The sequence below is a fragment of the Ictidomys tridecemlineatus genome, chromosome 16 (genome assembly GCF_052094955.1).
Source record: "Ictidomys tridecemlineatus isolate mIctTri1 chromosome 16, mIctTri1.hap1, whole genome shotgun sequence".
NCBI classification, from domain to species: domain Eukaryota; kingdom Metazoa; phylum Chordata; class Mammalia; order Rodentia; family Sciuridae; genus Ictidomys; species Ictidomys tridecemlineatus.
In genome coordinates, this window is record NC_135492.1 from 53,799,984 (window position 1) to 53,825,786 (window position 25,803).

A 25,803-nucleotide genomic window follows, 5' to 3' on the forward strand; every position below is an offset into this window, starting at 1 on the left:
GAGAGAGAGAGAGAAATTTTTAATATCTATTTTTCAGTTTTCGGTGGACACAATATCTTTATTTTTATGTGGTGCTGAGGATCCGAACCCAGTGCCGGGTGCATGCCAGGCGAGCGCATTACGGCTTGAGCCACATCCCCAGCCCTGCACATTTTTTTGTTGTTGTTATAACACACAGAAAAAAAGGTGCCCGAGATCATGTTTCTTGTATGTTTCCCATGGTTTCGTTTCCAACTGGAACGTTTAGAAAAACACAAGAACGTGCATTTTTAACAATTCCCTGGGGGCACCAAGAAGCCGAGGGTAACTCCTCAGTTTGAAGTTTGGAAAGCGTCTTCAGACAACCAGGTGAGAGGCTTCTAAAAGCGCGAATGGTCACTGGTTAGCAATCATGACAACCGTGTGCTTTGACAGACATTAGGGGTAAGAAAGCGTGTGTCTGTGTGTCCCTTTACTGCCACGTACATAAACAGATCACGAAGGATGTGGGCTTCCTGGTGGGACAACTCCATCGGTGAAGCTAACCCTGAGGCTTTCCTACCTTGGAACTGTGCAGACACGGGGGAGGCACTTGCTGGGGAAACTCTCTGCATGTCCTAGAGTAGAGAGCACTGGCATTTCTGCTCCGATTCTTCTTGCATTTTAATCTCTCAGGCATCCCAGAGCATTGCTTAGCCCAGTGATACATACCACTAGGATCTCAGATGCAGAACACCGTGACAGGTACATGGTGTCAGTTAGCATCCCACTTTAAAAGCAGGTTAAATTCTTCAACCAAGCTCTTCAGCCTGGGAATGGGCAGCAGAAAAACCGTCCCTTGAGCTGCTGCTCCTCTCTTGCCAATCCTGGGTACTGAGGCAGGGGATCGGGAAGCTGGATCATCTTTTCTTGGAGCATCCTCGGGTTAGAATCCTCCTTGCTGTGGTCAGCAGGCACCGGGGCTCCCAGAACTTTGCCTGCGACATCCAGACTGTTTCTAAGCGAGTCTAGAGGGCTGGTCCTCAGAGCTCCGCCTTGGTACAGAATGTGCCGACTACTTAGGAAGCATTATTTTTGCAGCCCTTGCTTAACAATCCTGTTAAGAACAATCCTGTTAAGAACAAAGCTGTGGGCTGTTGTCTATTTTAAGTTACATACTGGACTGGAAACTATTTGAATTTGGCTACTTTTGCATAAATTATGTTCAAAACGGAGACCTGCCGTGTTTTTTTAATCCTGGCTCATCCTTCCAAATCACATGTTGTTTGCCCCCTTTGAATCTCTCCTCTCCCACCCCGCTCTGCCTGCTGGGCATCAGCCGTGACCCCCACAGCGGGAGGAAGGCTGTGCCCGGAGTCTGTCCACCCAGATGAAGAGCCGACTGATTCCCAGCTCACGTCAGTCCTGTTACTACAGAGCCTCAGATTGATTCCACGCACCTAGTGACCAGGATGGACAGGTAAGGGCTGTGGGAATGGAGCTGGAGCAGCCCGGGATGTCCTTGTGGAGGAGATTGGAACTGGGCACTGGCTTTGGAGACCGGATGGGGCTTTCATATGTGGGGGCAGAGAAAAGCCTTTTGGGGACCATCCTGTGCAAAGGTCCTGGAGCATACAGAGATGTCTTTACCAAGAGGAGCATGAAGGGTTTGTGGGGCACGGTAGTCCTCTGGGGCCAGTCAAGGGAGCTCTGAAGGGTAGGCTGGGGAATTCAACCCCGTCAGCTTCCTTCCGAAGGTCTGGAGGTGAGCAAGATCAAGTCAGACTCAGAGATGGAAGTTAAGACACCGGATGTGTGCATATACCTACAATAGCCCTCACCTATTATTCATCTCCCCATTTCTTTCTCTACAGAGCTGCAGGTTGTCCCCCGCTGCCCACATACAGGAAGGCTGGCGGGAAGAACAGCGTGAGCCCCAAGACCACACCCCCGTCACGTTTATTGTCATCGACCACAAGAAAGCAAAGGTTTACAAAAACGTTTCAAACTGCTGCTTTTGGAAGCAAGACTCAAATCCCGCCCCAGTCACCAGGGCTGATTGGCAGTGCAAAGCGTGGCCCGTGAGTATCAGATTCTCTCTCCGTCCACCCTCCTCTTCTGCCTGTGTCCTGCGTGGCCGGAGCTTCGCGTGTCTCACGCAGGCCCCAGGTGTTCGGGGACACGCTCCCAGCTGTGCCGCTGAAGCAGCCCCCAGCTCCAACCCCACAGCCGCTGCTTCCGTCTCTTGTTCTTCTAGATGCTTCTGTTGCCACTTACGCCAGTTCTTTCGGCAGCTGCACCTGAGATGGAAGCATTGGAAGGAAAGGGGCAAAGAGTGAATCCTGGAGATTCAAGAAGTTCACAGCAAAAGCCACAGACCCAGGCCTCCATGGAGACAGAATGGATAAGAGATCCTGGCCCGAGAGCCCTCCAAAGTCACGATAGAGGGGCTGGGGACATGCTCAGTGGGTAGAGTGCCCGCCTGGCATGCACAAGGCCCTGGGTTCAGTCCCCAGCGCCACCAAAAAATAACAAGGAAATAAACCAAATCACGATAAAACAGCAGCGGCCTTGGCCACCATGCATTGGGCTCTTTCTAACAACTGGGAGGGTGTCTGGGTCTTTGGGCACGTGGAAAATGTCATCACAGGAAACAAGGGGACCAGGGCTGGCCCGGGCCTCAGTTCAAATCTGTCACCCACATTTACGGTACTGGTGGTGCCGAGTTTCGATGTCCCTAGTAGTTGTTGTTTTTAATATTTATTTATTTATTTATAAATATGTTTTAGTTGTAGTTGACATAATACCTTCATTTTATTGATTTACTTCTATGTGGTGCTGAGGATCAAACCCAGCGCTTCATGCACGCTAGGCAACCGCTCTGCCGCTGAGCTACAGCCCCGGCCCTCAATTTCCTGAGTGGTAAAGCGACAATAACTATCCACTCACGAGGTTAAAGAGTAAGTTACAGAATACAAGAGAGTCCTCCATAGTAACGCTGACTTTTAAAAACATCTCACTACATCCTACAATAGCCTTGCACAGAGGAAATGGTTCAGAGAAGAAAGTCACTTCCCCAAGGACACACAGCTAGGAAGTGCAAGAGCAGGATTTGGACCAACTCTGTCTGTAAACATGCCGCCACAAGGTAGATTATTGGTCCTCTTGGAAAGGCACTCATTTGTCGCTCAGTAAAATTCTGAGATATTACAAAAATTCACAAAGAGCAATGTAAGTCCGACCGCCAACCTGCTTCCCACTCCTGCTTCCTGGAGAAGATCAGTGCAGCAGAGGAAAGGGCTTCGGGGAGGGAACGGGGAATCACTGGGGAATGCTGCTGACCACATACTGTCTCTCACACGCGTGTACAAATACGTCACAGCGAATCCCACCGTTATGTGTAGTCAAACTGCACCCATAAAGACGGGCGATTAAAAAACCTCACCCTTCTCCACTCCAGTCCCTGGTGATGATGATCGTCGGAAAGAGACAGACCAACGGGAGGTCTCAGGAGGGTGACTCGTGTACATACCTTCCAGAAGATGCTAAGAGAAGTTAAGGGGACGCTCTGTTTGTGCAATGACCAAGGCTGTTTCTCCCTGGACGGTCCATCTCCACCCAGGCTCCAGCCAGGTCCTGCCCACGACCTGGCCTAGGAGAGTTACCCAGCACCCTGCCCACCTGCGAGGAAGGTGCATGGGCTGCCATCTGCCCAGCCTCAAGCCAAGGGTCCCCTGGGTACTACCACCCTGTGCCCTTGGGAAGGGTGGGACTGGCTGTACCTGGCGGGGCTCACCCGTGGAAAACGCCCATCATTAAGAGCACTGAGCACCCAAGAGGTCAGGTACTTAACTATACAACATTGTCGTGAGGTCACGGTTGTCAAAATGGGGTCCAGGAAACGGCTGCACCAGCGTCACCAGAGAACCGGCGAAGACTGGTCTATTGGATCCAGGTCTCTGGGGTGGGCCCAGCGACCTATTAAATCTTGAGCGTCTCCACATAGATTTTAGAAGATTTTATATCAAAGACCTTTCCCGCTAGCTATTACGGGAAGGTGACGTCTGGTCTAAATGGTTCCTGGATTATAGATGTTCTTTTGAGGTGACCTTGAAATGTCACCCCCCCCTTTTTGTTTTCCCTGCAATCTCCCTTTTTAAGGATCATACCATTTTCACAGTCATGGTTCACATTCGGCTTTGGCTCTCGTAGGTTCTCCTGATTTCTGTTGTGGGGGCAGGAAAAAGGACTTTGGAGGTAACCCCAAGGTTTTAGATCCGAATGCAAGAGAAAATGCACACACCAAACATGCTGGTCACTGCGACCAGACACCTGGTAGGACAGCTTAGAGGAAGATTCATTTTGGCTCACAGTCTCAGGGGTTTCAGTCCCCGGACAGTTGGCTCCTTTGCTCTGGGCTCAAGTGAGGCAGAATAAGGGTGTGGTCAAGAGAGCTGCTCAGCTCAGGGCAGCCAGAGAGCAGAGGGAGGCGGCCAGGGACAGGGGACAGTCCCCAGAAGTCCACAAGGGCTGGATCTGCTGGTGAGGTGACAGCCCTCAGGATCTGGGCCACTTCAGAAACTGGCTGCGTTGGGGACCCTACTGTCAAACCTTGAGCCTTTGGGGACACATTGCAGGCTCAAAGCATGACACGGAGGAAATTTGGGAACCAGATACAACAACCAGGCCCAAACAGGAAATCTCGGTTTGGGGAAGCTTTGAGCAAGAATGCTAAGGGAACCTTGGGGACCTGCCTGCAGGGAAAAGGACATTGGGGACTGTCCCGGATGACGTGGTCCTGACACAAAAGGAGAAGATGGGGAACAAACCGGCAAAAGGATAGGACCTCAGAACCTGCCAGGACAGAAAGAAGATCTTACAAGGGAGGCGAACAAGGAGGCCCAGAGGCAAAGATGAAGGTTCAAGTCTAGAATCCTTTTTTTTTTTGGCTGGGGGAGGCAGGTACCAGGGATTGAACTCAGGAGCCACGTCCCCAACCCTATTTTGTATTTTATTTAGAGACAGGGTCTCCCAGAGTTGCTCAGCGCCTTGCTTTTGCTGAGGCTGGCTTTGAGCTCAGGATCCTCCTGCCTCAGCCTCCCCAGCCGCTGGGATGACTTACACAAGCCTGGAATCTGAAGTCAACAATCACAGCAGGTGCTCGTCCACCCTGGAGCCTTAGGGTGAGGGAGGCTGCAGGTGACGTCAACACACTGCAGTCATTTTGCAAGGTCCTTAAGCCAATTGCCTGGGAGCAGTTCAGAGGTGAACTAGATACAGGAGGCCAAAGGCAATGGAGTGAATGTCCTTGCAGCCCGGGAACCCGGGGGCTCCTGGCAATGCGAGTTGGCCTCAGGACCAGGCAGTTCCTGCAACGGGCTCTGAATCTCAGTGAAAGGTGCCAACACTCCTGGGGCGGGGCGCAGGGACTGAAGCAAAGCCGGGTGAAGAGGAGGGGATTGCACTTTCGCCAGGGAGGAGCCCAGGCCAGCCTTACGACGCCTCGGCTTTGTGCCGGGGCCACAGCAACCCAGAGCTGTGGGCTCGTGGGCCATCGGCAAGGCCTGAGTAGCAGGAGCAAAATAGGAACTTCCACAGGAGCCAAGTAAGGGATGTCAATGAGCGAAGGGTGGAAGGTGAAGTCAGGCAAAGAGTCCTCCTGACTCCATGCCCCCTCTCTACTCCCCGGTGCCTGCCCCAGGAGGACTCAGGTGCCCTCCAAGACTCAGAGGGAATTCACGTCGGATTTGGTCTGGTCACTGTGCTTCTAAGAGATGAAAGTAAGAAATGCACACATGTGTGCTTATGAATGAGCCGCAATTGTCTTTTTTGAATGCAGGGCTAGGGAAGTAACCACTGTCTTATGTTAGAAGAGCTCTTTAAAGCAGAAAAAATACAAGATTGTCTAAAAATATAAGATGACCTAAAAATAGAAGAATGTATAAAAAATATAAGATACGTATTCCACATATCTTAAAAACAAAACTGTGACCCTCTAGGGTGAAATCATACATCTGACCTCTTGGCTAAATCACATGCAAGATTTTGAAATAATACAGCCCCGTGTCCGTCTGAGGAATGTTCTCGAGCCTGTGTAAATACCAGCATCATGACAAAAGAACTCTCGTTTGTGCAACCTCAGCGGCAAGCAATACAGCTTCTTCTCCTAGTGGGAGACTGAATCAGCAGACTGAAAAGCTGGTAAGATCTCCTGAACCTGCAGGGATTCACGGCCGGCAGCCGAAGTCCACCGTCTCTGCCCTGAAGTGGCGTCTCCTCATCTGTAAAAAGCATCGACTCCTGGGGCCTTTTCCCCTGCTACCCTCAAGCCTGGCCTCGTGTCCTCTTTGTGCCTCCCAGCAGGTCCTCGGGGATGTCTGTGAGCTCTGTGTTTGTACTTGGGGGCTTCACAATAGCAGGGTGAATCAAAGCCTGACCCTGAACTCAGAAGGGGAGTGATTTCAAGGTCGGCTCTGCCACTTCCCAGCCGAACCCCCTAGACGGGCGCTGAGCATCTCTGAGCCCCCGTGTCCTCTTTATGAAGTGGGGAGGACCACGGCACCTACATTGCACAAGGAAGACGACTCTGTGACTCAGCTCGGGCTCTTGGGAAGGGCTCTGTAGACAGAGCTGCTGGGATTCATGTCCCACAACTCACCCAGGTGTAGTCCTGAGGGAGGGCTGGTGCTCCAGACCCACGGGGCAGCTCCCTGTGCTCCCCAGGAAGTCGGGACTGGTGTCTGCGAGGGTGGAGATGCCGGGGACGGGAGCTGGGGCGCAGGGGACAGACGGGAGCTGGGGCGCGGGTCACGCGATGCTGGCTCACTGCCCCCCTTGTACTTACGGGTTTAAGGTAGGCCACGTTGCTGTGACGGATGTCATTCAGGAGCTGGTCTCTGGGCGTGATCTCCACCAGGGGGGGTGGCCGGTTTCGGGGCACGGGTTTGAGCGTCTTGATCACGTCTTTGAGGTTGGTTTTCTCCGGCGGCTCCTTGGCCTCGGGCATGCGGGATTTGCGTTGGATCCTCTTGAGCTTCACCACCCGGAAGGAGTCGGGGTCTGTCTTGTACGGCGGAGGCTGGGATGGCTTTTTCGCCATCTCGTTTCTGCGGCCGAAGGGGACCGCGTGGGGGCCGTGGGGGCCGTGGGGGCCGGGAGGCCCGGGTGGCGGCTGGAGGAACTCCTGCATCCTGGGGTCGGGCATGGGCCCCCCCAGCCTCTCCCACATCCCCGGAGGCAGCCCCAGGCCGTTCTCCAGCATGGCTATGAGCTTCCTCTGCTCCTTGAGCTGCTGCTGCTTCTGTTCTTCTTGCCTTTTCTGCCTCTGTCTGTCCTGGTTCCTGGTGAGCAGATTCGTGACCACCATCCGGGGACCCGGGAGCTCAAAGTGGTAGCCCACCTTGAGCAGGGTGTGGTTGGCCTTCAGCAGCCGGGAGATCTCCATCTCGGCGTGGTGGCCCAGCATGTGCCTCTGGTTGTGGAAGCGCAGCTCCGTGAGGGTCTCGTTGAACTGCAGGCACCGCATGATGGCCACGATGCCCTTCCCCGTGATGAAGTTGGACTCGACGTTGAGCGTGCGGATGCTCCTGTTCTCCCGCAGCATGTTGGCCAGGGCGAAGGCCACGCTCTCGTCGGCGCCCACGTTGGCCAGGCTGAGCATCCTCACGTGCTTGTTCTTCTTCATGGCGTTGACGAAGTCCAGCAGCATCTCCCTGGGGATGTTCTCGATGTTGTTGAGGTTCAGCTCCTTCATGTCGGGGTCGTTCTGCCTCACGCGCCTCAGGCTGCCGTCCAGGTCCGTCTGGTTCCCGGAGGGCCTCGCGCTGACCTTCAGGAAGCTCGTGTCCAGAGCCAGCTTCTTGGGATCCAGTTTGGAGACTTTCTTCTCACTTTTTTCCTGGGCTGCGGGTTGGTTTCCGTGTTCCTCCGGAGCTCTGGTGGCCGTCCGGGGGTTGCTGCTCTCGCCGTTTCCGACTGGATTCTGTGCTTCTCCCTGCTCACCGTCGTCCTCCTCCTCCTCTTCCTCTTCTTCCTCTTCTTCCTCTTCCTCTTCCTCTTCTTCCTCTTCCTCCTCCTCCTCCTCCTCCTCTTCCCCATCCTCCTCATCCGCTTCCTGCACGCCGTCACTGCCGTCGGATTCTCTTTTATGGGCCGCGATTTCGTCATTGAGCTTTTCTTTCAGGAACCGGAGCACGTTTTTATTCCCTGGGTCTCTGGCCTCCTGCCGTCCTGGTGTGTTTTCCTAAGAGAGAGTTCACGTGGGTTAGAGCCCATAGCAACCGGGAAAGGCAGGGGAGAGAGATGGCTCCGTCAGAAACCACCAGGTGAAACCCGCAGGACCACAGAGCGCTCCTACGCACGGGGTTCTCTGGCCTGTGCACAGAGGCTTGTGACTGTAGGTAAAGCAACAGTCGGCGGGCTCCTAAGGAAGGGAGGTGATCGAGTAAAAAAACTCCAAGGAGGGGAAGCATCTGGGGGCCCTTCACTTTTACCTTGTATAATTCTAGAGTGTTTGAGTTTTCTACCTAAAGAAACCTCACATATTCTTGGCAACCAAAACAAAGACCCATCTTCACTGACGATTTCAGCTGTGTCTGTCTCATCTCCTACTCAGGGGTCCCTGGGTATCCTTTGGCGACCGACACCAGGGTTCCAGGAGGTAGGGTGCACGATCCTTTACACAGTGGTCTACTGCTTGCACCTACCCTAGGCAGATCTTCCCAAGGACAGGCTCTTCACGTCCTCCCCAGGTTACTTATAACAACTGACACTACACAAACGCTGTCCCGGTTCAGTCCACTTGCAAAAATTTCCTTGCTGTGGTGCTGGGGATGGAGCACAGGGCCCGGCACATGCTAGGTAGGTGCTTTACCACTGGAGCATGTGGTGTTTACTTTGAGGCAGGATCACATTAAGTTATCCAGGCTGGACTTCAACTTGTGATCCTCCTGCCTCAGCCTCTCAAGTAGCAAGTGTACCTGTGCCACCACTTTTGGCTTCAATTTAAAAAAAAAAATTTTTTTTGATCCATGCTTGGTTGAGTCCAGGAAGGTGAACCCCCAAGGATAGTGAGGGCCCATTGTATTAAATAAAAATAAAACCTAGCTCACTTTATTGTCAGATTTTTAAAAATTGATTTTTTATGGTTTTTATCTGAATGTGCTGGGGGGCGGGGGTCAAACCCAGGACCCTGTGCATGCTAGGCAAGTGTTCTACCACGAAACTACAACCCCAGCCTGGTTTTATTCTTAAAGTAATGTTCAGTTCCAGAAGCAGTAAAGGTTATTTGTTTTGCAAACTTTATACCGCTTTTATCAACACATTGAAGTCTTTGTTTGACACATAGCTGAATAGGGGCTTTGTATTCCACGACCCTGGGTTACACAGTAGTTTCCTTATTGCTCTAAAATTTACATGCCTAAAATGTCTGCAAATGTTATACAACGTGTAGATCCCATTTCCCTGAGACTATAACATAATGTGGGGTCAATGAGAACAGTTTGGCAATTTTGAATACGTATTTTTTTTTTAAAACCTTGATTTGGATTTCATCTGCTCAGCTCTGTGAAAACTGCCCTGGCTGTTCCAGAAACCGGCTCACCGCTCTTGTTTCTTTTGAGGAACAGTGCCTAGAAGGAAGAGCGTTGTGCAGAGAGCTAGAAATTGCAGGTTTGTCAGTGTTTTTAGAGACTTATGCATTATTGTGCTTTTCTGTACAAGATGTGTACCTCATGGGTGTCATTTTGACAGTGAGTGCAGCAGTCAGAGATGCAGGCTTCTTTGAGCACAAACTCCATCTCATGATATGTGGCCAGTGGGGATGGACCCCTGCCCTTCACTACCTAAGGCCCCTTCCCCTGCACTTCTCACCTGTCCCAGCAGGGGGAGCCACTACCAAGCCGTTTAAAGTACATCAGCAGAAGCAACGGAGTTTGAAAGTCCTCCTTTTGTTCCCTCTAACCCTGGGGTTCACATAGAATCACCTCCGACATAAAAGGTCTATGAATTTTATCTTCAGCTCTAACCTCATCCAGCCAGCCATGCATTTTCCAAAGCTGAGTGCGTGTCCAGGTTCTCCTGAAGGTGAGACCCGTTGTCCACCTCCCTGAATGCCAGCCAGTGGGACAGTAATGTGACAACGCACAGCTCTGTCAGCCAGCACACCTGAAAGAGACTCCACCTGGATGGCCACTGTCTTGTTTCTGCCAAATTATTTTTAAGTGGAACTTTTTTTTTTTAAAAAAAATATGCTAATGCAAAGTAAATTTTAGAATCAGTCACAGTTCCATTTTTTTCAACCTAAAAAATTTTGAGAAAAAACTAGAAACAGCTTACTACCACCCGTTTCTAAGTGTCGTCACGGATACCCAGTGCATGGTGGGAATGTTACACGTTTTTGGTTGTTTCACTCGGTCACTTGCAGGGTATGGGCTAGACCTCTGGGGTACCGTGAGGTCTTTGACATTGTGTGTGGAGTATTGCATGGGTGAGGACGTGCCAGAGAGAGGACCCAGAGCTCCCATGAGCCCCTCAAGGGGGCCTGCCAGCCAAACAAATAAATTCAATAAAGTAGGTGCTCAGAACACCTGCTCCTGGTCACGAGTTGGGGCCCCTGAGCATGGGGGCCACATCCACCAGCCTTCCAGCAAGCAAAACAGAGGGGGGTCGATGAGAAATGACCCGTTCTCCCCTTGCAGCTGCGCCAGGGGTTTCAGAAAGTTCCAGTCTGCAGTGGGGTCGAACCTGACAGCACACACTAGGATGTGGCAAAACTGCAGGACCCCACGCTGGCGCCCCGAGCAATCCCAGGGGACACACAGACAGCCGACAGCAGGCCAGGGGCCACCTGTCGGGACAGGTGCTGGTTACCTCGGACCGCACAAAGGTGACGGGGACGCGCTCATCTTCCAGCATGCGCCTGGAGGCCTTCTGCAAGTACATGTAGTCCACCAGGGACCTGTGGTCGAAGGTCCCCGTCGGTGGCTTCTCGGTTTGGTCCTTCTGGATCATTCCCACGGGAAGGCGGGGGTCCGGGGCCATGACTTCCATTTCCGACTGCAGCTCCCTCAGCTCCTCGGGGGACAGGTTGGCCAAGAGCTCATCCTCGTCCAGCTCACCCAGCTCCTCTTGATCTGAATTCCTGCCGTGGCCCGACATGGTCTGGTTTTTTTTTTTTTTTTTTTTCCTGTTTGTTTCTAATTTCACTAGAAGAGAAGAAACGATCAAAGCTGATTTCAAAAAGAAGAGGAACACAGAGGCACTCCAAGCAGCTCTGCTGGTGAACAGGTGAGCAGGTCAACCCACCTTGAGATCTCTCCCCAGGAGCCTCAGTGGGTTTGCCGAGCGGCGTGACTGCAGCTCGGCCCCCGGCAGATCTATATTAAGCAGGGCTGGGCTGCCCGGGGTCAGTTGATGGGGTTACTACGCTGCTGTCTCTTGGGCAACTCGGTCAGCTGTGCAAATCCATCTGACATTTCAGCACAGCTGCTTAAGCCCGCCACTGAGCAACTGGTCCACGGGTCTCTGCAGGAATAAGCTCCTCTCCCCAGGAGCCCTCAGATGGCCACAGGGGCTCAGTGCAGCTTCAGCCGCACACCCTGGGCCTCCAGGGAGCCCACTCCTCTGTATTTAAGTGCCGAAAACAACCTACAAGCTGTCCGAAGGGAAACCCAACCACCAACCTCAATTCTCCTGGAGTAGAAAATTCAATAGGAGGTGAATGGGGTTCTCGGGGCTGGGGCTTTGCTTCTGCCTGACCCTGGAAGCCGGGCAGCCTGGGAGAGTCAGCAGCTCTCCACCCCGTGTAAGCTGAACCCTCGCGGGGTGTCCTTATTGCACCAGGATCCTGTGATCCAACAGATGCGGCTAACCAGCGCTAGAATTTCCACAACCGGCGAGGAGTTTGATGTCTTAAATTATTTGTTTTTCTTATGCAGCATTCATGAAGCCTGGATACATGAAAATGGATTGAAAGTGAAATGCAAAGAAAATCTCAGACAATTAAAATACTCCAAGAAACCATGAGAAAATTTTTTTTTTTTTTTTGGTAACCTCAGGAGGCAAAGTTTATCAACATTACCAGGGCACATTTGCTTTGACCCTGGAATTCTACCTCCAGAAACACAGGAGGCTTCAGGAGGCTCCCAGCCACAGGAAGTGGCAGGTGTAGAAGTTGACACAATGTAGCACAGCACAAAGGCTCGTGTGTTACATAGTATTTATGTGTCAATGGGTAAAAAGGAGAATGTGAGGGGCTGGGCCTGGGGCTGTAGAGCGCTTGTCTCACATGTGTGAGGCCCTGGGTTCCATCCTCAGCACCATATAAATACAATAAAGATATTTGTCACCTACAACTAAAAAAATAAAAATTAAAAAAAAAACATATGCAAACACAGAAAAGACACCAACATAACACATCTAGAAGAGGTATGCAAAAAAACAAAATCTTTTTTGTTTGTTTGTTTGTGGTGCTGAGGAGTGGACCCAGGGCCTCGTGCATGCCAGGCAAGCACTCTACCACCAAGCCACATCCCCAGCCCTTTATTTTTAAAACTTCACACTTTATTGTAAATATAATACTTATTCAGAAATATGCATTTATTACACAGAAGTTAGGATAAGGGTAGGTACGGAGAAAATGAAAGTTCCCCCATCTCACTGCTGAGCCTACTGTTGACATTTCAGTTGATGATTCCAGCTGTGTGTTTTAGGCCAGCCAACTCTGTGATCCTCTATGTGTCTTTGTTTTGCTTTCTTCTGCAGGGCTGGGAACAGAACCCGGGGCCTCCTGTTTGCTTGGCAAGTGCTCCTCCACAGAGCTCACCCGAGCCCTGTCTGACTTTGACTGACCAAATCAGGAATCGGCTTTCTACGCCATTATATTTTCTACTACTGGTTTTTAAGATCTCCCTGTTTAAGGGATTTTAAGAGCTCTTGTTTGTAACTGCGTAGTTTATGCGACCAGTCCTTAACTGTTTCATATTTAGACTGTTTTCATTAGTCACAAGCCTGGTTCTCCAATAAATATCCCTGTAGCCAATACTTTTAAAACATGCCGATTTATTTCCTTAGGCTAAACTGGATAAATGCCAAAAGGTGAAATTGCTGGGTCAAAGAACAAGAAGAAAGTGAACGCTTCGCACATATATGGTAAGACACCCTTCATGTTACTGCACCCATCCCCAGGATGTGGAAATCACTGTGTACATCATACACACATTACTGTTCCAGTATTATATATAGGCAGCCCTCCACACTAGAGGGGTCTGCATCCACTGAGCCAACCAAACACAATAAAAATTTATTTGGGGGAAAAAAAATCATACATGTAGACTTATTTACCTTGTCATGTTCCCTGAGCAATACAGCATAACAACTATTTACACAGCACCGATGCTGTTTGAGGCCAAAGGGAAGAAGGGCACAGGTCATGTGCAAGTGCTGTGCTGTCTCATGAGAGGGAGTCGAGATCTGCAGACCCTGGTATTTGCAGAGGACCCTGGACCCAGTCCCTGTAGATACCCGGGGACAACTGCATTTACATAATCTCAAAACTTGCAAAATTGAAAAAGAATGTAAGCAGTTGTAAGTGGATATTCTAATACCTCGGGGGGGCAGGAAGGCACCTGAGTCTGTGGACCGTGGTGTCCACCATCATTTCACAGACTTGGCTCACAGACCGATGGTCTTGAGAGACCCCACAGGGGCTGGGGCTGTAGCTCATGGTTTAGAATACATTCTCAGCATGCTTGAGGCCCTGGCTCAGTTGCTAGCACCACAAATAAATAGAGGCTCAGCTGAAAAGAGATCTAGGAAATGTTATATTCTGCTTTTTTGCATCTTAGACATTTGTAAAGTGCATTTGCATTTAGAGACTCCAAGAAACCTTACACTAAAGAAACCCAGGTGTTTAACTGATATTCCCAACCTTTGAAAATCATCTACTAATATTCCATGATATTAACTTCCCCAAATATCTGTACTTTGGGAAATACTGATCCAAATAGAAATGAAGACCACCTGGAGCCAGATTCCAGCTCCACCTCTTATTAACCAACTTCCTGCTATTGAGCAACCTACGGGTCCATAGCTAATAATAATGTACACAATAAGCAGTTGTGGAGAGAATTTAATGAGGCAATGTATACATACACAATTAAGTAGGAGAGTGCACAGCACAGAGCAAGCCCTCAATAAATGTTAAATGTTGTTATTCTCATAATTTAGGGAGAACCACAGAAGCATTTAAAGAAACACAAAAACAATTATTAAAAAAAACATTTCTGGGGCTGGAGTTGTAGCTCAGTGGATGAGCGCTTGCCTCGCATGCATGAAGCACTAACATAAATAAATAAATAAAACAAAGAAATTGTTTCCATTTACAACTAAAGAAATAGAAAAAAAAAAACATTTCCATGACAGAAACCATTTTATTAACAGCAATAAGCAAAAGAATGTCTTAAAATCTTGAAGCTTTTACAGAAAACAATCGAGGGGGCATTTGGAGGCAATGGTATATAAAGAAAACAGAAACCCACTATGTGCATATAAATGTGAATCTTTCCCAAGAACAGCATCTGAGTGTCTGCTTGGGTGCTTTCGAATTCCAGGTCTGCTCTGAGGAATTGTGCTTCTCTGAGCGTGGCGACCCTCGCTCCTGCGGGCCAAGCTGACTGGGGGAGTTTCTGCAAGGCTCCTGCTTCAGGGTGCTGCTTCAGGGTGCTGCTTCACGGGACCGCCTCTTGCTGAAGGCAGCTACGCGGGGCCAGTCTCTGCCAGCTGCTCTCCCTCTGCATCTCACCTTGGGGCTGACGGGGGGCTTCACTGGTGTGGTGAGCCTCCTTTGACAGAGATGATTTAGTCGTGCTTTCTCTTAAAGACGCTCCGTGGCTGCCGCCTCAGCAGCTTCTCGCATCAGAATCTGGCTATGACAGCAGAAGGCAGAGGTGGGCTGGAGGACAGTCGATGGCAGGAAGGAGGCCCGGAGGGTGTCACGGGTCATCGGGCTTCGTGCCAGAGTCTCTGGAGGAAGTTACAGTGAATCGACCCCCTCGACTCACCCAGAAGCTACGGAATCACAGTTCTCAACCTGGGTCCCAGAATCTGCATATTTGGAAAGCTCTCAGGGGATCCTGGTGTAAATGGGGTGCCAGGTACTCATTATGGGTCGGGACTGGACAGCTTAGGAGAATTGGCATAGGTTCCTTCATTCACCCACTGGACGGTGTTTGCTAAATGGGCTCTGAGCCCTGCACGGGGCTGAGGACTCCAGGGGGTGCCGCTCTCTGCCACGCCCAGGTGTCACGCACCGTCTCCCCTGGGTGGACCAACCTGTTGCCCCCCATCTTTCATCTGGCGCTGGAGTCGCCTCCTCTAGGAAGCCCTCCCTGATCCCGAGAACCGGGCGTGGGGTTCTTCTGATGTCCTTGCTGAGAACTGGGCACTTTCCCACGGCCTTATCCCTGCCAGCTCCCTGGCTAATCTTTCCTCTCGGGGCTGAAACTGTCTTAGGACCAGGGTGGCCTTGTTTGTCACTGTACTGAGGGGACTTCACATAGTACTTGGTGATCACAGGATTTTTTCAGTGAATATCTAAATTTTCCACCATAGGAACATCCAGATTTTTGCACAAAACAGGAGTTGTTTCAGGGTAAGTCCTTCATCTGGTCTTGCCACCTGGAAACTGGATACATGAGACATCTGCTTCCCTCGGCCTTTGCCTTGGACGCCTGAGCTCGGGAAGCCAACAGGACTTGGGAGTCAGGCAATCCGGGTATAAATCCTAGTTGCATCACGGATGGGGACCACTGGAAGTTCCTCCTCCCCTCTGCCTCAGGTGCCCCACATGATCGGAGCTGGCAGCCTAGCCGGTGGTTCACAGGACGCTCAGGTTGGGGTGCCTGACTGCCAACGCCAGCACTGCCCTGTCCTTGCAGCGGGAATTGGCGTATCAAGCTCTGTCTCAGTTACTACCCTGTATAAAATGAGGTCAGGCGTGTCTCTACTTCAAAGGGTGTTTGAAAAAACCGAATGAGATGATCATGGAAAACAGTAAACATCAGCCCTTATTATACTTTCATAAATAATCATCTTCTTCTGCCTGAAAATGCCCGACACCAAATGATATTCAGAACGGAAAAATGACGGCTCTTCTGTTTTCTAGAACTTCGCCGGCAGTGCGGGTCCAAAACACGGGGCAGCTTGACCCACGCAGGAAGGTCTTGGTGGGCAAGCAGGCCTCCTTGCTGGGTGCCCGTTGTTTTTCCACCCTGTGAAGGGTGACCGTGAGCCACTCCGTCTCCGCCTTCAGCTCCATCCACTGGCTATAAATGGACACGACGAGAACGGTTTCCAAATGGCATAAATAAATCCGCTCTGTCCTGTTGGTGGCCGGCTATTCTCTTGTGCAATTCCACTTGGGTCACCACAGCTTGCCTCCTGGTGCCCATGGCCCGGAGGCTCCGTGAGTGTAGACATGCCTGGCTCCCTCCTCAAATTCCCTGGCTGCAAGGCCCCGGCATGGGCTTGACGTCTGGGACAGGAAGACTTCTTACAGCCTGCGCACCCAGCCCGCCTTGCTCCCACCAGACCCCAGGGCAGCTGAGGTTGCAAGAGGAAATTTATTATTTTACCTTGAGTTGTAAGCCATCTCAAATTCCTTCAGTGGGTTTGATTTTGTTTTAACGTCAAATGCATTTATTTTATATGCTTCTGAGGGGTGTGAGGATGTTACTACAGTGCTCCTAAGACAGCCACGAGATCCAACACCAGGTCAGTGCCACATGTCAGCTCGCTCCGCTGCAGCTGCTGCCGCTGCAACCACACAACCGCGGCAACTATTGCAACTGCTGCTCCTATGCGTGTGGACGCCGCACCTGCACTGCTGAGGCCGACACCACTAAGCACGGGATGACAATTAAATGTTCGTCCATCTCTCACACACACCTGAAATGCACGCCGTTGGTTGGCAGGAACCAGAGGTGGGCCACGGGCATTTGAACTGCCGCCCCTGAGGTCCATGCTCTTCATCCGCATCTCCCGTGGCTTCCCATCTGTCCAGTCCACACAGCGGCGTTTCGCCTGCCTACAAGCTGGAGCCACAAAGCACCTAACGTGACGGCTCTGCTTATTGGGGCAGACAAGAAGTGTCACAGGCCGGAGGAACTGGAGTCAAGCAATCATCCACAGCGATGCTACCGCCGTCGAGACCTCCGCAACTTTTGAGATATTGTCTCAAAAAAGAAAATGGGACTGGTGGGAAATGTTGTGAGATGTTAAAACCCCAGGGGAAGGGATTACCAACACGGATCTTGATTTTCCTCTTAAACCGATGTTTTATTTCATTCCCTTTTTTGAGGCACTCCTTCTTTGTGTTTCCAAACATTTAAGTGTCGTTTACATTTTAATACACAGAAAATAACCCCCAAATCACCTTGAAGCCAATTTCAGAATAATTGCCTTTTCTTACCAAATTAGGCTGATGAGCATCCTGAGAAAACAGGAGAAAAATCAATGCAATCTGATCAGATTTGCAGATTCTTAGCCCTTAAATCTTCAGCATCGACTAAGACCACCCACGATGTTTCTATGACATTTGTAAACCCAGAAGGTAAACATCCAACTTTCTTTTTTCTTTTTTTTTTTTTTGTACCTCAAAGATATGACAAACAAGGATTTCCCAACTACTTGGACATCGGGTCACCTTCTCAAAGGTGGAGATGCTAAAATAGTTGAAAATGATATTTAGGGGCTGGGGATGTGGCTCAAGCGGTAGCGCGCTCGCCTGGCGTGCGTGCGGCCTGGGTTCGATCCTCAGCACCACATACCAACAAAGATGTTGTGTCCGCCGAGAACTAAAAAATAAATATTAAAATTAAAAAAAAAAGAAAAAAAGAAAATGATATTTAAATGTCTAGTAAGCCTTTGATTTTTTGAGAGCTGTCCTAACACGTTTCACCAGGACGAGTCGCTTCTGTGGAGCTGCGAGAGGAGTGTACACTCACGTCTGACTCAGCAGGTGGCCGTGCAACGGTGCCAACGTACCTGGGGGCATCGGAAGAACCTGTAAGCGTGAACACCAAGGTGACCCACGCGCTTAGAGGAGTGCCACGTTCTGAAGGGTCTCACAAGCTGGCCCTTCCCAGGATGCTCCCCACATTCACGGCAATGACCCTGGACGACGGTGGACAGGTGGAAAGAACCTCGTCCTGGTCCCTCCCCTAAGGCCCTGAAGTCGGCTGGTGACGCTGACTCCGAGCTTTACTTAGCATGAGATGGCACCTGCGACTTAAGGAAACATTGCTTTTTATAAAATAAAAATAGTCTGTATGTGTTCATTTATGTCACACCTAAGACAGGGAAGGGCCCGGCAAACTCCTTAGCACTGATCTTGGTTTTCCTCTTAAACCTTTTAGGTCATTTGGATATTTTTCTGATGGAGACGTGGTTTTAAGATGAGGAAGACCTGAAGCCATATTTTAAGGGTGTGTGTTCACATACAGGTGACATCACTGTAGGGACTGTTTGATGTTGTTAAAGTGTACGCCATTCTGGTATCATTATGAGGGAGCTAGTGGGTTCTTCTGTTTGTTGTCTTTTAAATGAAATCAAGAATTCAGTACTGAGGATTAAACCCAGGGCTGCTCTGCCTCTGAGCTGCATCCTCAACCCTTTGAATTTTTTGAGACGTGGCCTCACCAAGCTGCTCAGGTTGACCTTGAACTTGTGATCCTCCTGCCTCAGCCTCCTGAGTTGCTAGGGTCACGGTGTGTGCCACGGCACCCAGCTATGTTCAGTTCTATTGAGGCACTACCATCTCCTGCTTCAGACACCTGCTGCATCATTTTACATTCCCGCCATCAACACCCCACCTTCCCAAGTCTCTACGTTCTTCCAATGCTTGCTATTGTCTTTCATTCTTTCTTTCTTTCTTTTTCTTCATTTTCTTTTTCTTTCTTTCTTTTTTTTAAGGAGAAGATAGTAAGTAAAGTGGATCAGGAGTTCAAATTATATGGTCACAAAAACTGATAATCAACAAAAACAGTATTTTTAGCATTTTAACATTTGTTCATTCCAGGCAGAACCAATTTGTACATTTACACAATTTTAAAACACCTCCGCCTGGTGATACCTAGACACCTTGGAGTAAATCCGCAGAACTTCCAAGCAAGCACCAAAGAGAAAACACATTTCCACAATATCAAGAATCTGAGGGGCTGGGGATGTGGCTCAAACGGTAACGCTCTCGCCTGGCATTCGCCATTCGCGGGGTGTTGGGTTCGATCCTCAGCACCACATAAAATAAAATAAAGATGTTGTGTCCACCGAAAACTAAAAAATAAAAATAAATAAATAAATAAATAAAAAAGAATCTGAGCGGCAGCAGACATTTCACCCACAGTGACAGACGAAAAGTCAACAGAAGGATATAAAAAGTCAACAGAGGGACATAAAAGTCAACAGAGGGACGTAAAAAGGCCAATAGAGGGACATAAAACGTCCACAGAGAAGCATGGGAGGTGCGGCTCCGTCTGGGCGGGTGGGATATCACCCTCACTGGGGTTTTTGACCCTTCAGACGTAGCTGAGCCCAGTTGGCGGGAGTGCAGAGGGTGCAGGCGCCCTGGACATCAGTGAGGTGACTCTGCCAGAAAAACGAAGCATGAGGTTCCAGGTGCCTCACAACCCCACTCCGGGCAGTCAGCCTGAGAGCTGAAGCCAGGGTCCCCAGTGCACACGCCCACGTTCCCAGCAAGTCATTCACAACAGCCAAGGGGCAGCAGCCAGGTGTCAATCAACAGATGAAGAGATGAGCAAAACGTGCAGGTAAAGGGGATGGAATAGGGCTCTGTCTCAAAAAGGAAGGCAACCTGTCACCTGCCACAGCGTCGTGATGAACGTGAGGACGTTGGGTGAGATAGACCAGTGGAACCCCAGATGGTTCCACGGGATCGAGGTCCCTGGAGCCGTCAACCACACAGACAGAACGTAGGACGGGGAGCAGGGAGCTGGGGAGAAGTTAATGGGTGTGCAATTCCAGTTCTGCAGCAGGTTCTGGAGATCCGAGTGCTGGACCTGGCACCTCTGAACTGTACGCTTAAGATGATTAACACAGGACCAGGGTGTCGCTCGGGTCGGAGCACAGAAAGCCCCTGCAAGATCCAGCCCTAGGACCGAAGGAAAGAAATAAAAGGATAAAGGGCTGGGGTTGTGGCTCAGTGGTAAGCACTCGCCGAGCCGTTGGGAGGCACTGGGTTTGATTCTCAGCACGACATATAAATAAATAAAATAAAGGCCCAGTGACAACTAAAAAAAATTTGTTTTTAAATTAAGGTAGTCTGGTTTTTATCATGTATCTTTCACTGCAATTTAAAAATATTAGAAAAACACGTTGAACAAAAATGATTGAAGCAGAGCCGGGTGATCAGTCTGCTTGTATAAATGAAATCCTATTCATTTTCATATTATTTCAGAATATAAAAAGTCGTATAAAAATTGGATAGCATGAAGTCCATCCACAGAGGAATGGAGAAACCAATTGTGTTGTAGGCGTAAAAGGGCAAACTGCTCAGTGATTAAAACCAACCGTGGACCCGCAGCAGCGAGATGGAGCCAAGTCAGAGGCAGGAGAGCCAGGCGGCAGGGTGTGGCTCAGGTGGCGATCAGAGCAGGCAAGTGAGACCCTGGAGACAGAGACGCACACAGCAGCTGTTACAGAGCTGGGATTGGCTGGAAGGTTGACATCTTTTGGGGGGCACCAGCCAAGTCTTAACTGGGGTGCCGGCTGCAGCAGTGAGCACGTGTGCCAGACGGATCTGTCTGCACACTTGTGATGCGGACCCGTCAAGCAGGGCAAAGGGACAATAAAACCGTAAACAGAAGGCGAAACTTTTTTAACAAGTAGGCGATTGGCAGGTGGAAAAAAGAATCTCAAGGCTGTTGGCACAGGCACCCAAGGATCCGAGGTGAGACCACTTCAGTCGACTGAAACACAAGGAGAGGGCTGGAGCCACCCAGCTGTGTCACTCAAGAAGCACCCAAGACACTGGAGAAAAGCCCGAAGCTTCTGGAAACTCTAGAAGAGTAACCTGATGCTCGTGCAGCGTCTCGGGAGTTTTATCAGATCTTACCAACCCGTAAGCCTCCTCTGGTCCCCTTCCAGAGACGGGGCAGAAAGATAAGGCCACCGGAGGCAAGCTTCTTCGGTCTTTCAGATAACTTGATTTTAAGTACATGTCATCTATGTTTATTATAATAAAAAAAGAGATATCTTCTAATGTGTGTAAGCAAAGAGGGAAAATTAAAATCACAAGAGACGCTCGCTCTCAGCCTGTTGGAGTGCTTTCGGCCACGCTCTTCATCAATGTCACGACTTTCTCCTTTAAGGTTGTTTCCAATCTTGTCCCTGGGTTTTCATTTGTGACGAGGCGCAGGTTCTATGAGCCCCAGGGAGTGAGACTTTCCTGAGGATGAATTCTTCCGTGGATGTGCTTGTGTGTGAAGCATGACCATGGATCCCTGCAGACAGGAGCCTGAAAGTCCACGTGCTGCAGAGCCCAAACCCGGCTGAGCTGCTCCCCTCCTTCTGTGCTGAGGCCCCAGAGCCACGCTGAGCCTCGGTGGTATGTTCTGTTAAATATTCTCCAGAGGCTGTGGCTGCCCCAGGACATTGTGACCCCCAGTAGCAATGTTCCCAGAAGGAACAGGCTCAAAGCGGATGTGTTGAAGGAACGAGTGGGGTGGATCTCCACCTCCTGAGGGACAACTGATGCTGACGGCACCTGTCATTTCCCAGTGTGGCTGTTCCTGTGCCTCCCTCCCACCTCTCTCCAGTCACAGTGGGGGCTCCTAAGGGAGGTCCACAGCATGTGAGGCAAATCTGGGGAGCTGAGAAGATGCCCGACAATGAGAAACCTCGGGGCACATGGTGAGGAAGTCCTATCGTATGCTACGTGCCACCAGAAGCCACCGTAAGAAGCAAAATGATCCTGGTGCGGGGACTCACGCCTGTATTTCTATCAACTCGGGAGGTTGAGGCAAGAGGATGGCAGGGTAGAGGCCAGCTTGGGCAACTCGGCCAGACCCTGTCTTGAAACTAAAAAAAATAAAGCCAAATGGGCTGGCGGTGTGGCTTAGAGCTAGAGCACCCCTGGGTTCAGTCCCCAGTTCTGCAAAAATGAACAAATCAGCCCTCGGCAGGGAGGCAACGGGGCTCATGGGACAAAAGTGGAAACAGGAAGACCTTCAGGAGACTGCTGTGAGGCCTAAAGAGAGAAGATGGTGCCTCTAGACAAAGGTGGTGGCGTGTTCGATGACTGAACTCAGTAGCGTCAACGTAGCACCCAAGCAAAATAACAGTGAAGAAATAGGTGCATATGCTAATCCCTAATATTTTTTTCCCCAATGTCAAATTCAACTTTGCTGAGGTTTAAGTCCCTTGGGTGGCCCTTTGAAATCTAATAGTTTTCCAGCACTCGTCAGGTATACTGGAGAGGGCTTCAGGAACAGTCTTTCCCTTCCTGTCCCCACGGTGCATGAGCATCCAGCACAGCCGGAGCACCTTGCATTTCCCAGCTAATGCGACCTGCTAAGAAGCTGCTCCCATGGACAAATCACCTCCCAAAGTGAGCTTCCCCACTGTGAAATGCCCACACCCTCTGGGGGCCGCGGGACCCACGGAGCCTGCCCAGCGAGCACCTGGGCACGGTGAGAAGCGACAGGTGCAGGTGTGACGCCTTCAGGATGAGGAATCCCCACGGCTTTGGACTGGAGGAAATCATCTCTCTCGCCCTCGCCTGTCCATGCCTGTGGACGGCACCACACTGGTCCACCTCCCCAGGTGGCCCATCTGAATGTCATAGGGTGACCCAGGTCACTCTCTCCCCATGGAGGCCCCCCGTTCTTCCCACCCGGCAGCCTGTCCACTCGTTAGAGCAGGGTTTCACGGTGCACCCTTGTGGACTCCTCTCGCCGACCCTTTCGTTGGGTGTTGGTTCTGTCTCGGGGTTTTGCTGTCTTCTCTCACGTCAGTTTTGCCATGTTTGATGATTGCTGTGGCATGAGCTATTAGCGTGGACTGGTGGTCCCCTCTGACCCCGCCTGACAGGGAGCCCCAGGCGTGCCCCTGGACAGCAGATGTTTTGTGAATAGTGGCGACTTCAGTGAGCACCTCACAGTGTCAAAGGGAGGAGAGATGACACTCTAACGGATAGAAGGTAACGGTTAGCAAAACCATCCATCTTGGTCATTTCTTGCATTCTGCGCAACAAAAAGGTTTGCCAGTGTCCCAAGGACCCGAAGGCTTCCTAACAACAAGTCTTTGCACAGCTCAGCACCTACGAAGAGTAATCCAGCAGCCAGGCCTGTCATCTCGGACGGACACTCGGGAGGCTGAGGCCGGAGGATCACAAGTTCAAGGCCGACTTGGGTAACCTAGCAACATCCTGTCTCAGAATTAAAAAAATAATAATAATAAAAAGGGCTGGGGATGTAGCTCAGTAGTAAAGTGCCCCTGGGTTCAATCCCTAGTGCCAAAGAACAGCAGCAACAAGGTTGAACGTGTTATAAAACTATCAAAAAATCAATTAAATATTCTGCCTGAGTAAATGAATGAGTCACTGAAATGGAAGACGTGGCGTGGTGGTGCACTCCTGTCCTCCCAGTGTCTTGGGAGGCTGAGGCAGGAGGATCGTGAGTTTCAAGCCAGCCTCCACAAAATCAGGGTGGAAGCTACTCAGCGAGACCCCGTCTCTAAATAAAAATACATAATAGGGCTGGGGATGTGGCTCAGGGGTCAAGTGCCCCTGAGTTCAATTCCTGGTACTCCTACCCTCCTACCAAAAAAAAAAAACGTTTGCAAGTTCAGGAGGAGCACTAAGAAATCCACTCCTTGCACCAGCTTCTGCCCTTCTCAGAGCCCTATGGTGCGTGTCGGAATTCACCTCCCACGCCACCCAGACACATCTTCACCTTGCCATTGTGCCACATGAGGAGCCGGTGTCGGCTTACACAGCGGGCGGGTGTGACCTCCTTTAAACAGCTCGGACCCCAAATAACCAATCAACGCCCCAATTGTGGCTAGGCTTTGAGCTGCAAAAGTCGCGCTGGCTCACCCTACGTGCTCTTGGAGCCCCTTTCCCTGTGCTCTGCAGGTGCAGCCAGAAGGCAGGGTTATCAGGGAGCTTTGCAGTTCTGCTGGCTCATATTACACGCCCCGGCCAACCAGTGGGCCCTGAGCACCTCTGACAACACAGCTCCCACCCTCTTCAGAATTCCACGTTTGGAAATGTCTGTTCTTTCCAGGTCAGACTTGAACCCTCCCAAGGAGAACCGGCAGGAGAACTACCAGGGACAGTCAGAACCACACAGTTCTTTGTGCTCACCCCCCACCCCCACCGCCATTTTCTTTTTTCCGTCACTGAGTCCCTGATCCTGTGACGGATGTCATTCCCCAAGTACTTCGCATAGTTCCTGGTTTCTATTTTTAAGTGAATGAAAAGTGGCATCTGCTAGACGCCTCCAAACAAACTTTGCCCCGTTGGCTTCAGATTTTTCTCCCAGAAAACATCATTAAGAGATGGATTTATAACCCTCGCTTCCTGGCTTTGGTTTACAGACATGCCCCGACTACCCAGCAAAGGTTTCCAAGGAACACAAACTGGCGTCACCTTAAAAAATACTTATGGGTATGATGGAGGCTTCTAAAATTGTCTGTGTCCAACTGCAATCCATTGAAATGCAATCTGGGGATTACAGAACATCAGATGGTATCTAGCAACCACCACCCAGCAACCAGAGGAACACAGGGACAGGCTCAGGGGAGAGGCGCGGCCAGGACACAGGGTTTGAACGTTAGCGCAGGTGATACTTGGGGTGGACAAATTATTCTGTGGTGGTTTTGCCTAGAATCACGTTTGGGGCTCTTAGGTGTCAGAGCATGTAGTTGTCTATCATCAGGATCGTCCTCTTTTGGAATCAAGTTTCAAGGATGAAGAGATATGGCATTCCAAAGTCTCGCGGAAACCTAAAAATAACAATCTCGGGTGTGTTTTGACTTAGTGTAAATCTCTTGCATTAGTCCTCAGAGTTATTTCTCCTTTCCTGGCATCTGAATAGATGTACGATCTCAAACTCCTCTTAGGAGCCCAAATACACACGTGTTGTCTGTTCATTGTCCAGTTATTTAAATCAAATATAATTCCAGTCGGTATAAAATTAGTTCTTGTGCATTAGGCTAGATAGATAAGCAGCAAAGCTGCCCAACTGCTTCCAGAGTGTGTGCTCAGACTCCAGGCCATGTCAGGGCATGACCCAGCAGAAAATCAACTGCCACCAGCAGCCGGGGCTTGTATTACAGATCAGGCATGGGGAGTACGCGGCACTTGGATTGCCAGGGGCTTCTGTCATGTCCGAGGCAGACATTTCCAATCCATCATGGTGTTCCTGGTCGAGGATCAACCTCTGGTTCCTCCAAGCCTCCTGCCGGCAGCCACTGTCAACCAAGCTGGTGTCTGGGGTGGAGCCGGTCTTCAGCCCCATGAAAGCCATTCGTGGAGAGCCATAATGCAGCTACTGTTAGGAGTCTGGGGTACCACTCAACCCTTTTCTCCTTTTAAAGTTCTTTTTTTTTTTTTAAGAGTGAGAGAGGAGAGAGAGAGAGGAGAGAGAGAATTTTTAATATTTATTTTTTAGTTCTCGGCGGACACAACATCTTTGTTGGTATGTGGTGCTGAGGATCAAACCCGGGCCGCACGCATGCCAGGCGAGCGCGCTACCGCTTGAGCCACATCCCCAGCCCTCCTTTTAAAGTTCTGACCCATGGAATACAGATGCAGGATTAACAGCAAGG

At 50.4% G+C, this 25,803-nt stretch overlaps 1 protein-coding gene and 1 long non-coding RNA gene across 2 annotated transcripts; one reads left to right on the forward strand and one right to left on the reverse strand.

The window, feature by feature from the left end:
* Positions 1-2: 2 nt before the first annotated feature.
* On the reverse strand, positions 3-11,115 carry Lmod3 (leiomodin 3). Its single transcript, XM_005333873.5, has 3 exons — positions 10,828-11,115; positions 6,803-8,200; positions 3-2,258 (listed from the first exon to the last, which is right to left on the reverse strand). Exons 1-3 carry the CDS (start codon positions 11,113-11,115, stop codon positions 2,232-2,234), a joined length of 1,713 nt encoding a protein of 570 aa, XP_005333930.2. The 3' UTR covers positions 3-2,231.
* A 15-nt stretch (positions 11,116-11,130) lies between these two features.
* Positions 11,131-12,997, forward strand: LOC144371195 (uncharacterized). Its single transcript, XR_013431393.1, has 2 exons — positions 11,131-11,244; positions 12,721-12,997. It is a non-coding gene; the product is annotated as an uncharacterized LOC144371195 (long non-coding RNA).
* The last annotated feature ends 12,806 nt before the right edge of the window (positions 12,998-25,803 follow it).

Bases quoted from the DNA above. Each gene is read 5' to 3' on its own strand.
- Lmod3 (XM_005333873.5), bottom strand. From the start codon at position 11,115: ATGTCGGGCCACGGCAGGAATTCAGATCAAGAGGAGCTGGGTGAGCTG. The intron at 8,201-10,827 runs GTAACCAGCACC...ACTCTCTCTTAG, and splicing joins TCACCTTTGTGCGGTCCGAG to GAAAACACACCAGGACGGCA. The intron at 2,259-6,802 runs GTAAGTACAAGG...CTTCCATCTCAG, and splicing joins ACGTGGCCTACCTTAAACCC to GTGCAGCTGCCGAAAGAACT.